The sequence below is a fragment of the Gekko japonicus genome, unplaced genomic scaffold (assembly GCF_001447785.1).
Source record: "Gekko japonicus isolate JY-2015 unplaced genomic scaffold, Gekko_japonicus_V1.1 scaffold1344, whole genome shotgun sequence".
Lineage (NCBI taxonomy): Eukaryota > Metazoa > Chordata > Lepidosauria > Squamata > Gekkonidae > Gekko > Gekko japonicus.
Window position 1 is genome coordinate 246950 of NW_015164226.1, and position 13793 is coordinate 260742.

At 45.5% G+C, this 13793-nt stretch overlaps 1 protein-coding gene across 1 annotated transcript in view; it reads left to right on the forward strand.

Moving 5' to 3' along the window:
- Window positions 1–13793, forward strand: part of FOCAD (focadhesin) — a 175828-nt gene that overhangs the window by 149347 nt on the left and 12688 nt on the right. The window contains exons 37-39 of the mRNA XM_015408559.1: window positions 4109–4224; window positions 5543–5803; window positions 8264–8353. Coding sequence (XP_015264045.1) covers window positions 4109–4224; window positions 5543–5803; window positions 8264–8353 — 467 coding nt within the window. The remainder of the gene's footprint in view (window positions 1–4108; window positions 4225–5542; window positions 5804–8263; window positions 8354–13793) is intronic.

The following is a 13793-nucleotide window of genomic DNA, read 5'->3' on the forward strand; positions in this document are numbered from 1 at the left end:
CCCCCTGGGCTCTTTACTGCCGGAACTCTGCTCCTGTGTGCTCCTGCAGGAAATGACCCCTGGTGACCTCCAAGGAATACCAGGGTCATGACACAGAGGTAGGCAATGGCCAACCACCTCTGGGTTCATACAGTTTATGCCAGAGGTATCAAACTCATTTGTTACGAGGGCTGGATTTGACATAACTGTCACTTCGTCGGGCCGGTCCATGTGTGCCATAAAATGTAACACCAGGTACCAGGGATATAAACTTTATAGAGGTAATTTTAGATGCCAAATGGCAATAGCAGACTTGGATTAGGTGTGATATGCAGGGGGTGGAGGTATCAACATAACTGTAACAACAGTTACAGGTAAGTGCAACCCCATTTTTCTGCTATGACGTTGGATCACTTACATAATCTTATTGGTGATTTGGTCTGATGAGTTAATTCCTGAAATATGTATTACTGTGCCTAGTAGAAAATTCCTGGTTGAGCAGTGATGATTAGCAAATACTGATGTGAACTCCTCTGGATCATCAGGATTAGTTAGGTATTGCTTGCCCTCACCACCACTGCAAAATTTGCATCTGAATCAAAGATTTAATAAGGCAGGAGCAGGGGTCATTTCCTGCGGGAGCGCACAGGAACGGAGCTCCGGCAGTAAGGAGCCCAGGGGGTGGGCACATGCAACAAACCCTGCCCCCTGCTCCCAGCAGCCCTCAGTTGGGCCACGAGGAGCAAGAAGCAACCAGGTAAATTGCATAGCCCCCCCCGCCTTCAGGTACAAGCTCTCCCTCCTCTGTGAGGACAGACCTGCGCGTCCCACCCCCCGATACCTAGCAATCCAAAACAGTCCTTCTGACACACTTCCGGTGATGTCAGGGTGTGTGGCATATGCAAACAAGTTATGCTAATGAGTTATGCTAATGAGCTCCTACACCTCTTTTTCTATTAAATGACCCCTGGGCAGGAGGATGAAATTATGAACAGAGAAACAGCATTGCAGTTGACTGTCTTGACAAGTGGAGGTCCATGACAGTGACATGTAGGTCTGAGAGAGTTTGGGGTTGCTGCTTCTCTGCTGAGTGGGTGGGGGGAGAGAGAGTAGATTTGCAATGAAGGCAGCACGCTGTTTCCTTTCTTCCTCTTCCTTCTTTTCCTCCAGATCATGGGAGGAAATTTCCCACATCACATGGGGGAAAGAGGTGGAAGGGAAATGCAGCCATCAGAGACTAGTTAGATAAAACTTTTACTGACTTAGCTGCCAAGGCCATTTCAATTTCAGTTTTACATAGAGACAAATTCTGTACATCATCAGCGACATACATAAATGATAATATCGTTAAACAAGCTGGTTACAAGCACAGTCAATAAAGTTACAACCTGAGGGGCAACCTGAGCAAAAGCTGTTCGTGCATCGTTCATCTTTTTAACAAAAAGTTAAGTACACTATTAGACCAATGGGCTTACCCAGCCACAGTTATTTAAATAATTATTTGAATAAAATTTTCTACTGTGTTTCATACAGTTTACAAGTGAGCTAGATCTTGTGCCTTCTCCCCCCACCAAATTTCGTGCATGTGCACGTGGTCACCCTGGGACATGTGCAAACGCACCATTCTTCATAACAAATTATATGTGATCTCCCCTGGAAGACCGTGGTGTCCATATAGCCTGAAGCCTTAAGAAGTAAATGCGTTCCTCAGTCTGTGATTGGGGAGTGATGCCATGTTATCCGCTCTCTACCCCCAATCAGCATGATTCACAAACAAAAGGGTCACTTTGAGAGTATTAACAGCATTTATGTGTCCTTGTTTTTCCACCTCTCTGGTTTATTCTGTATTTTAAATGTGGATTTGCTAAAACTCCACGCAAGGGTTCTGCAAAGCCAAGGCTTGAAACGCTCTTTTCAGCTCAACGGTTGTAATTATACATTTCCTTAAAACAAGCCTTCGCTAGGCTGTCTCCAGGCAAATTTAATTTGCCATCAAAGGAAGAATTCTGTGCTCCAACTGGCTCCCATTCTCTGAAACATTTTGCAGTAGAGCAGCAGCAGCTTCAGTTCCCAGGCCCGCATTTGCCACCCATGTGTATACCTCCACCATTAAGTCCTGTATAGCAGTGGCTCCTGAACTTAATGGTGCATAGATCATGTACAATAAATAAAACCACAAAAGCCTGAGACGCACTTTGAAATGCTTCGCAACCCACTTTTAGATCAGGACCCACAGGTTGGGAAATACTGCTTCATAGTGCCTCTGAAAATAGCTAATGCCGCATGTTTCAGAAGTATTACCCATTGTCTTCTGCAATGCACTTGATTTCTCAATACTCCTTGACTGCAAAAGAGTGTCCTTTCATCGAGCCAGTGGGTGAATCATATTCTGACCTGAAACATATGCCTACCTATGTTTCAGTATTTCTCTAACAGATGGCCTCATTTTTTGTTTGACACATTTGATATCTTTTCATGTATAAAATATCCTCAGCACAATTGCCATTCCATTGTCATTATATTTATATTCACCATTATTCTTACAGAGTGGGGGAAGACAGGGTGTAGTGCAAACAATGCAGTATGAGAGCTATACAGAGGTCTGGTTTTGCCTCCAAAGTTTGGGTGATGTCAAGGCCTTTTTCACTGTTGCCTAGGGATACCAGCTTCCAGGTGGGACCTGGGGATCCCCAGAATTACAACTCCTCTCCAGGCTACTGAGATCAGTTTCCCTGGAGAAAATGGATACTTTGGAGGGTAGACTCTATGGCATTGAACCCCACAGAGGTTCCTGTCCTCCCCAGGCCCCTCCCCCAAATCTCCAGGAGTTTCCCAGCCAGGAGCTGTCAGCACTACCCCCTGGTGGCCAGGGGGGGGACTGGTAACCCTGGTGCCCCATTTGAGGCCTGCCATTTTGGAGAAAGCATTTAGAAACTGATGCTGCTGTTGGCAGCTGGGCTTGAATTACCTTTTAGTTCCTTGTTCCATTGGATTTTGGTTTGTATTATTGTGGTTTGATCCTGATGGTTTGGGGTTATATTTTGGATTTTCTAGTAGTGGTATTCCATTGAGATGCAAGCCTCCTTGGGCCATGGGAAAGGGAGAATAAAAGTAATATAAATGTTGAACAGCAGCAGAATTCTGTTATATCTGGTGGTGGTGGTGGTGGTTGGTGGAAAGTTCTGCCAAGTCACAGCTGACTTATGGCAACCCAGTTGGGTTTTCAAGAGACGATCAGAGGCGGCTCGCCATTGCCTGCTTCTGCATCACAGCCATGGTATTCCTTGGAGGTCTCCCATCCAAGTACTAGCCAGGGCTGACCCTGCATAGCTTCCGAGATCTAACGAGATCAGACTAGCCCCCTGGACTACCCAGGTCTAGGGGATCCTAACTGCTTTAGCTATTGGAACTGCAGTGTTCTCCCTCGCTCTTCTTACCTGCAAGTATCCAAGAGGCAGTGGGGATCTGCGTGTGTTCCGCTTCTGAGATCTGACAAGATCAGGCTAGCTCGGTCTATCCAGGTAAGGCTGCTATAACTAGGGGACCCTAACTGCTTTCACTGTTGGGACTGTAGATATTCCCACACACACACACACACACACACACCTGCTAGTATCCAAGAGCCAGTGGGGATCTGCAAGTGTTTGAGGGGGGCTTCCACCTACTTCTCCCGTTCCTTCCTATTATACAAGATTTCCAACTGCAGGCTGTGGAAGGTCAGTAGTTCAGCAGTTCGAGACCTGGGTGCCGCATGACGGAGTGAGCTCCCGTCTCTAGTTCCAGCTCCTGCCAACCTAGCAGTTCAAAAGCAAGAAATTGCAAGTAGATAAATAGGGACCACTTTGGTGGGAAGGTAACAGCGTTCCATGTGCCTTGGTGTTTAGTCATGCCGGCCACATGACCACGGAAACGTCTTCGGACAGCGCTGGCTCTTCGGCTTTGAAACGGAGATGAGCACCGCAACCCTAGAATCGGATTTGACTGGCTTTCAAGCAAGGGAACCTTTACTTACCAAGGAACAGGGCAGATTACTGCCCACTCTCAGTTCAATACCAGAAGTTCAAGCATGTATTACTGTGGTCTTTTTCACCGTATATGATTTCATTCTTTGTTCTGTTTACTTTTTTAGGCGAAGAGATACAGCAGCTGTGCATTCAAATAGCTGTGACCCAGTCCCAGTCATCTCAGAATGCTGCCATGCTTTTGGGGATGTGGGTAGCACCGCCTCTAGTATACAGTCTAAATGTAAGCTCCAGCACTCTCAGGCTTATAAAAGCTAGTGTTTGGCATCTTTCTCTCTTTTTGCCCCACCTGTAGTTTATCTACAGATTGCAAAAGGGAAAATATGAAACTGCAGAATTTTTAGATACAAGGAAGGGGTAGGTCCCCTCCCCTACCCCTTTCAAATCATTATTTCTTCTTCAGTGGATATGTATGTTTGGTGTAGTGGTTAAAAGCGCAGGCTCTAATCTGGGAGAACTGGGTTTGATTCCCCACTCCTCCACATGCAGCTGCTAGTGTGATCTTGGGTCAGTCATAAGTTCTTTCAGAGCTGTTCTCTCAAGGGCAGTTCTTGAGAGAGCTCTCTCAGCCCCACCTACCTCACAGGGTATCTGTTGTGGGGAGGGGGAGGGGAAAGGATTGTAAGCCGCTCTGAGACTCTTTCGGGTAGTAAAGGGCGGGATATAAGTCAAAACTCTTCTTCTTCTCTTCTTGGATATTTATATCCCTTGTGCAGTTAGATATTTATACCCCACTTTTCTCCTAAAGGGGATCCAAAGCAGCTTACAGAGCCGTTTTCCTTTTCCTCCATTTCATTTGCACAAGAGCCCTGTGATGTATGGGAGGCTGAGAGGGTGACTGGCTCAGGGTACCCCAGCAAGCTTCTGTGGCAGAGTGAGGGTTTTCAGCCTGGGTCTCTCAGATCCAAGTCCAGCTCTCTAACCACTTTACCGTGCTGGATGTCCACCAGACTTCACAGGTCTATGTGGATTGGACATTGACTTTCAATTTCTGTGATGTGATTCTGAGGCAAGATTTTGGATTTTTCTAAAAACTTGTAGGCCAAGAAATGCCAAATATCCTTTCAAAGAAGGTGTGTGTGTGTGTGTTTCTGTGGGTGTGTGGGTTTGTGATGGGGAGGACTTACCAGGAACAGGAGGGAGACCCATGTGATGTCACCGGTGATGTGGCTATGTCACTTCTGGGATGCACTGCAAGTGCTGTCATCACGCTGTGATACTGTGCTTTGGTATTTGGGCAAAACTTCTGTGGTAAAAATGGCTTCCGCCATGGAGTTTTTGCCCAAATATCAGAGCATTCCCACAATGTTGCCAGTGTGATGATGTGCACACTAGAAGTGATTGTCACCAATTATGTAGCCTGGGCCTCCGTTCTTTCCTGGTGAGCACCCTGGCCAGACAGCGGATTGGCAGTAGGAGGTGGGGCCTGGTAGTAGGGGACCCCCATCTTCACTGGGGGAGCCGACAACCCGAGGTGGTGTGTGGGTTTGTGTAAGCGTAATGCTCCTCAGGAGTCCTAACAGCCTCTGTTTCCTCCTCAGGTGCAAACCAAGACATTCCTTTTTACTTCGTTGCCGCAGTGGATGAAATATGTTGCAGAAGACAAGCTGCAGGCTTTCACCGAAGTATTTATGGTGCAGCATTTTGAAGCAAAGAATTACCTGGAAAACCTAGAGCTCTGCCAGAGTATTTTGCAGGGACTCAGCCAAGCCATGAAACTTCCCAGCCCTGCCCAGTGCAGCTGGAGCTTTCTCTGCAGGGCCATTGAGAGAATATTTGAGCTTTTGCCAAATGAGATTCGGGTAAGGAAAGTAAATATTTAGAGAATTAGCACAATATTGGAAAAGGGCTCCTTTGGAGTGCGGGGGGTGGGGATAAGAGATGTTGGGATCTAGGAGGGGTAGAGGGGATAGTATTGTGCCTGAAATACATAGACAAACCATTAATTGAGGAATTTAGAATTAGTCTTCCTGTCCAGATGACATGACCTTAATTGTGTTCTCTCACAACTTCTTATTCTCTTTGAAATACTTATTTTAACTCAGCTCAAGGAAGAGAATTTGCTTTGGGGATGATTACACAGTGGAAATAAACAGCCAACCCTTGTTTCTCTTGCAGCAACCAGGAACCCTTGCCATTGGCTAACAGTAGAGCAAACGTACATGTATATGAGGTCACTGTGGAAACTGAAGCACAGAGAGGCTTGGAGCCAAAGCCTTCTTTCTGCTCACATCCCTCTTTGTCCCTTGCAGAGGTGCTTCTCTGCTGCAGACCCAGTTCCTCCAGTGCTGGGTATTTTTTGCCTTGTTGAGAGACACTGGTCTGGTTTGAGTAGAAGTGCCTAATGCTCGTGGAATATGCTCTAGAGCAGAAGACTGCATTTGCAGCAGATCCAATTGACAGTAAATGAGGAAAAGTTTTTGTCACTTCCCCCCCCCCAATTCCTTTTGCGACCCCATATGGCAAGCACTCCAAGACAAGGAGATTTAGAAATTGTCTGCTAATTACCTAATAGTTAATATTCCTTGAAACTGTTTTGTTCTTGAACGTGTTCAAGGTGCCGCACAGCAACATAAATCTAATGAGAATAAAGTACAAATTTATGACTGAAATTCCAATTCCAATAACGTTTAATTAGTAAAAGCAACAAAAGCAGGAAAATGTAAAGCTAAACAAAATAAAATGGAGTTTGTTGAAGAATTCAAGTGACCCCCTCCCCTCCCTCACCAAAGTCACTCTAGGGACTTGAATTTGTAGTGGAGCATACTACGTGATACAGAGAAGGAGGGTGACTGAGCCATTGTCCCAATATGTTTGCCCCGCTGAATGCATCTGGATACACTTTTGGGTGCAGACTGGAAGGGATGCAGTGTGGTTTAATTTTTATTTTTGAAATACAGCTGAGCAATGGTCCAGCAGCAAATGTACTGGTCAAAGGCCATGGAGTGTGACTCAGTGCTTCCTAAGTATTTGATACTTGGGACACTGGGTGGGATTTTTTAGGTTAAAATTGGAAGTGCACTTTACATTTAAGAAGGTACAAACACATAGTATGTTATCAGTCAGCACAACAGCCAAATATCTTCATTGCAGCTGCACAACAGCCCAGTTTATGGTGCTGGTCCCATGTCTCACCACTTCTTTGGCCAAAGCTTTTTGATGATGTTTGTGGGAATACATTTGCCAAAGGCTGCATCCTAGAATTCCTCCATTAGCATGACATTTCTACATTTACATTAGTGAGGAGGTAGAACATATGCACCCAACACTAAATTTTTGAAGGTCCATCTCATAAGACAAGTGCTACCTTGACGTGCAGTTTGGGAATCTACACCATTATTCTGTCTATCATTTAGCTGTATGATAGCGAAAGGAACAAACAGACTAGTCTTACAACTTCTCTGCAGTTTTGGGGCAGATGTTATCATGAATTCATCAAATTCTTCCTTTCTATGCTTATCTCTGGGCCTCATCATACATTAATTTTCATGTCTAATAACATTAACAGAAAGGGCCAAACTAGGTTTGACAGAGCAATCATATTCACATGCCTTCCTTGTTGACCTATCATGTTTGGAGGTTTATAAAAAAAAATTTACTCAAAGAGGGCATTGTTGGAAGAAGATAAACACCTCTGCTGTACTCCATTGCTTCAAATCATTTCCTTCCCATCTCAACTCAAGCTCTTTTTGCCTGCATGTTCCTTTTCGTGAAGGAAAAAGGAGACACATACAAACCTGACTTGAGTCAAGACGAGAGGTGGAGTAAAAATATTTTACTAAATTAATACATAAAATAAATGCCCCTGCTTTATGCAATAAATAAATACATGGATCTGCTCCTGTTATGTTTTGACCACTGAGGAAGGCCCGTAAAGGCCGAAACGCATATGGTCCTTAGGTCAAAAGTTTTACCCATCAATGAGATATGCATAACAAGCAGCTTTCAATGTTACAAGCTTTTAGAGTCTGATATTTAGACTATTTCTTTTAAAGATGAATGTTTTATTCATGTGTACACCCTAATAAATATTTGTATTTTTAATATATTTATTTGTTAGCTTGACCCTGCTAGATCGCAGCATTATTTCTGGTGCCCTGTGACTGGACATGGATTGCCAGTGATCTAGTGGTTGGGACACAATAACCTGTCAAAGTTAAGCTTAACAGTTTTGAAAGGACAGATGTTATTTTCTTGATTTAGCAACACAGTGAGCGTTGCTTGGTTTAAAGCACACAATCCTTTTTTCCTCCCCTGTTCAGTCGAGTGAAGTAAAGATGTACACAGAGGCAGCAAAATGCCTGTCGGAAATGGCAGATACGGAGATTGACCGGATTTCCCAAGTCTCAAAGGTAATTACATTCTGTCTATCTAGATCTTCAAGATAACAACTCCCTCCCCTCACAGCCTGGTCTCTGCTTTCTGTAGACATGAATAGGAAGTTGCCTGCATGGTTTCCCTACTGGGAGCAATAACAGCTGGGTGGGAGGCAATTTGTATTGGACAAATGGTGTGGCTGCTTTCATTATTTACTACAGTGCATTGATTTCCTTGTCCCTCCAGAGAGAACATCCCAAGGCGGCTTAAACAATTGATCAACAATTAAGATAACTACCAACAATAAAATTATAAAAACCTAGACAAGCAACTATATTTTATTTAATTTTATTTATTTTAAACATTTGCCTCCTGAGTCCAAAGGCAGCTTACATATGAGTGCTGGGTTGTTACAAGAAAACAGTAGCTCAGACTATGCCATCATGAAATCATGTCACCTGCTTAAACAAACCACCTCAAAAGCTACCCACTGTAATCATTATAAAGTAACCAAAGCAAGCATGAGAACAGCTGAACAGCGAAACCCTGGCAGAATCAAACATAAGCAGATGAGTAGTTACAAAACAGGCTAGTCAAGTGAAAATAAAGATGTCAAAAGAAATGGGATCCCCACCAGCCTCTTGTGTAGAAAGATCAAGTCGTTTTCTTTTACAGGTCTCTTGCGTTTAGTTTGGGCTCTACCTTTCATTGGGCGGGGGGGAACATTCCCCTCCATATACCCCAGACCAGTACTTTCCTCAACTGCCTGAATTTCCTACATTCCAGAGGGCGCAAACGACATATTTGCCTGTCTACCTTGCTGCCATGCTACCTGTGGCAAAAGGGCACATATGTAGTCTGCTATAGCCTTTGCCCTGTCACCATCCTTCCAGTGCAAGCAAAACATTCGCCTCTTTAGCCTGCAGGTGCGCTACCTTGTGGCTGAGGCAAATATAGCAACAAGCTTTGTTCCCAGCATCCACACTTCACAGTAGTTGCCTGCAAGAAAATGTTTATCTCTGGGCAGGCAGCCACAGCATTGGTGCAGAGCAGAGAACGAACAGCAAACAGGCGGAGCCTGGTGTTTATATAGAATCATGAAAACTTTCTCCAACTCAATGGGGACAATACAGTGATGGGTCGAATAATCTAATAATAGAAATGATTGTGAGGAGAATCTTCTTGGCAAGAAAATCCACCAGCTCTACTGGTTAGAAGACTCTCCTGTCAGTTAAGTTATGTATTGAACAACATTGTCACCATCCTTTTCGCTCCCTTCCCTCACTTTATCACCTGTGAAAAGCAGACAGCAAGGCACCAGAATAATGATCATTTCTGAAGATTTCCAAAGTGTACCAAAATTTATTTTTAGCAATCATATTACTTACATCAGACATTATGGGAGATTCAGTTTGGGTCTTGGTTACTTAATTATGAAAGACACACCCCTAGTGTCTCAGTGGCTAAGGGGTTTCCTAATGACTTGACCAAGACAAATATTGATGATTTCTGTCTTGGTCAACTTCTCCAAAGCAAATATTAATTTTTGACAGTTACCCATAATTAGAATAATCTTGAACTTCTGAGATGGAGCTTTTAATGAGTAAATATCACCACTCAAACACATTACACCATACTATTGTCATCTTCTGGGCATGAAACAGCGGTCACTGGGGGTGTGGAGGGGAAGGTATTTGTGAATTTCCTGCATTGTGGGGTCCCTGGGGGTCCCTTCCATGATTCTATTTATTCTTTATGGTACCCTAAGGTACAAAGTGTTTGTGGGTGAAATGGTAAAGCAATACTAAGTGATCTCTTTGAGCAAGTATTAGATTATATTGCCAACAAAATGTAAGACCATTTTCACTGAGTTTCAGTGTATTCAAATAACTTTGACCCCCCCCCCCAGTCTTGGAGAATAGGTCATGCACTATGCACCAGTTTTCTCTATTGTAAAGTCAATATTCTGAGTTAATCAACACTTTGTGTGTGAGAGAGGGGTGTAGAACAGAGCTTTGAGACCCACCATAGCAAAACACAGTGTGAAAGCCAAGTGTATATAAGCTCTTTATCTCTGGATTGTATGCTCTTCACTGACATACTATCGGGGAGGGCGGGGTATAAATGCGAAAAATAAATAATAAACGAGCATTGCCAAAACAGGTGACCATGGAGGACGTCCCCTTAGTGGATGCTTCAGTAGTGGCCCTCCACTTGCATGCTCTCCTTTCAAAAGACAGGGACAATGCTCTCAAAGACTTGGTGGATAGGAAAAATGAGACGGTGCTCAAAAGATCTCATGAGGCATCCTTCCTTGCAATCAGGGTGTCAGCAGCCCAGTCAAATTTCAGCAGAGCCATAGCTATCTGGGCCAACAATCTACTTCAGGACATGGAAACTGATGCCCTCACACTTAAGAGATCGCTTCTAAAGACTAAGAGTGCAGCAGAATTTGCTGTGGATACGTCTCAGGATACCATGCAGTTCTATGCAAGGGTGCAGGCAGCAAACGTAGTCAGGAGAGATCTCTGGCTAAGACACTGGAAGGTCGACCCCTATCAAAATCCAGCCTATCTGCAGGAAAATTTTCTGGTAGACTGCTCTTCAGAGAGGGAGCTTAGATAAGGTTTTAGTAGAAACAAAACAAAAGAAAAAAGCCTTGCCATCTACCTCAGCCTCAAAGGAAAAAGACAGCAAAGGGAGGTCCTACAGCTCCTTTTGTGGCTTCAGATCCCAGGCCAAGGGACAGGAAGGCAAGGACTTTAGGAGCAACTGCGCCCTTAATTATCAGCTGCCATTTCAAAGCAGACAGTTTCCTCCCAACAAGTAGGACAGGACCAGTCCAGCAAAAAGAACCACCACCTGACTATGCAATAGGAGGCCACCTCCAGAACTCAGCCCACTTCTGGAGGCAGACCATGACCGACCAGTGGGTACTTTCCATCATCCAGCACGGTAACCAGCTGGAGTTTGCATCTCCACCGCACTGCAAGTTCATCCCATCTCGAGTTCCCAGATCAAAGGAAAAGCAACGATGGCCACAGGAAGCTGTAGAGCATCTTCTGGCCATTGGGGCAGTTGAACTGGTACCTGCATCACAGGGGGTTTATTCAGCCCTCTTTGTGGTGCCCAAGAAGTTGGGGAACTGGAGGGCAATTCTCAACTTAAAGGAACAGAACTTGTGGGTAAAAAAGCAGAAGTTCCTCATGGAGTCACTTCCACATCTATCCCTACCTAGATGACCTGCTGATCAGGGCCAGGGACAGCAATTCAACGGCAAGGGACTCAGAAGCATCCATTCAACTGCTGCGGGAGCATGGGTTTCTGATAAACCTACAAAAGAGCCAGCTTACCCCATCCAGGGATCTAGTCCACCTGGGGGCCAGGATAGACAAGACATCAGCAATGTTCTTTCTCTCACCAGAGAAACAACGGAAGATCTTGGACACAATCAAAAGACTGCACAAGCAAAAAACATCAGACCTCATGGACCTCTCTGCCGCACTCTTAAATTTGACAATAGACATCCCATGGGCCTCCTTTCACTCTAGACCTATTCAGTGGGCACTACTACCACACCAGAGGGACATAAGCAGGGGGTGCCACAAGCAGATCAACTCCCCCCTTCGGTGTTGAGATCACTCAGATGGTGTTCTGCACAAAAGAACCTAATCAAGGGAGTCTCCTTCATATAATCACCCCACATTATGCTGACCATGGATGCAAGCAAAAAGGGGTGGGGAGTGCATTGCAGGGGCCAAGTAGCCCAAGGCAAATGGTCCACCTCATAAAGGGGAAACAGCATCAACTAGCTGGCTGTGAGCAGTCAGGCTAGCCCTAATTGTCTTTTGGGACTCACTGAGAGACAAGAATGCCCTGATGAGAACTGACAACACAACAATGCACATCAACCATCAGGGCGGCACCAGAGTCATCACTCTTTACAAGGAGGCAGAGCTTCTCTTCCTGTGGGCAGGACAGCACCTAACAGGCCTGAGAGTGCAACACCTGCAAGGCCTCTGAGATGTGCAGGCAGATTGGCTGAGCAGGAGGGACTTGGACCCAGGAGAACGGGCATTAAACCACGACACCTTTCGGGAGATCTCTGCCCAATTTGAGACCCCGATAATAGACCTGCTGGGATTGCGGCACAACCACCAGGTCCCCAGGTTCCTATCCAGGTTTCTGGAACCACAAGCAGAAGGTGAGGATGTGCTACTACACCAGTGGCCAGAAGGTCTGCTATATGCCTTCCCCCCCAACCCTCTTGATCAGCAAGGTGCTGAACAAAGTGGAAAGGGTGAAGGCAGAGGTGATCTTCATTGCCCCCTTTTGGCCAAGACGCCCATGGTTCTTGGAGTTGATCAAGATGTCCGCAGATGCCCCGTGGTGTCTCGCAGTGAGGGCATACCTTCTGTCCCAGGGACCTGTTCTGCATTTGGACCCAGCCTGGCTTCAGCTGATGGCATGGAGGTTGAGCAGCAGGAACTAGAAAGGTCTGGCTTCCCTAAGGAAGTGGTGGATGTCATGTTGCAGGCAAGGAGGCAATATAATTATACTTGGTCCACATTCAGGAAGTGGGGCAGCGACCAGAACATAGACCCCTTAAAGCTGTCTTACAGAATGCTGTTCTCTTCTTGTACCAAGGTTGGAAGCAAGGGCTGTGAAACCAAATGCACTGAAGAGACAAGCAGCTGCTCTGCCGGCAGTCCTGGAAGGGAGAGGGCTGTGCAACTTATCAGCTGATATGTACATTAAGAGATTCCTTAAGGGAACTGTGCAGCTAGCACCCCCAGTAAGACATAGGTTCCCTACTTGGAGCCTAACTAAAGTCTTACAAGCACTCAGCAGAGCACCATTTAAGCCACTAAAATCTACAGAACTAAAATTAATATCATGGATGGTTGCCTTTCTGGTGGCAGTGATCTCCTCTAGGTGGATTTCAGAACTGGGGGCCTTGTCAGTCAGAAGGGAACTATGTCTGTTCCACAGGGACTCAATAGTACTTAGAACACACCCATCCTTTGTTCCTAAAATAAACTCAGCTTACCACTTAAACCAGGAGCTAGTCCTGCCCTCCTTTTGCCCCAAGCCTTCACATCTGAGGGGAAAAGGAATGGCATAACCTAGACATGTGCAGGGCTCTGCGCATATACATAACCAGAACAGTGAAACTGAGACTGACAGACAGCCTGTTTGTGTCACACAGCACAGTCAACCTGGGGAGAAAAGTCTCAAAGGCCACCATCGCCCTCTGGGTAAAGCTCTGCATAAGTAAAGTCTGTGAGATCGTGGGGTTATGGGCACCGCAGAGCATGACTGTGTATTCCACCAGGGTGGTGGCCACCTTGGGGGCCTTCTCCACCAGGGCGCCCTTAGATGAGATCTGTAGGGCAGCCACCTGGTCATCCTTTTCTACCTTCATAAGGCACTGTATGATTGACCAGCAGGACTCAGTTGGGGCAGCCTTTGGGA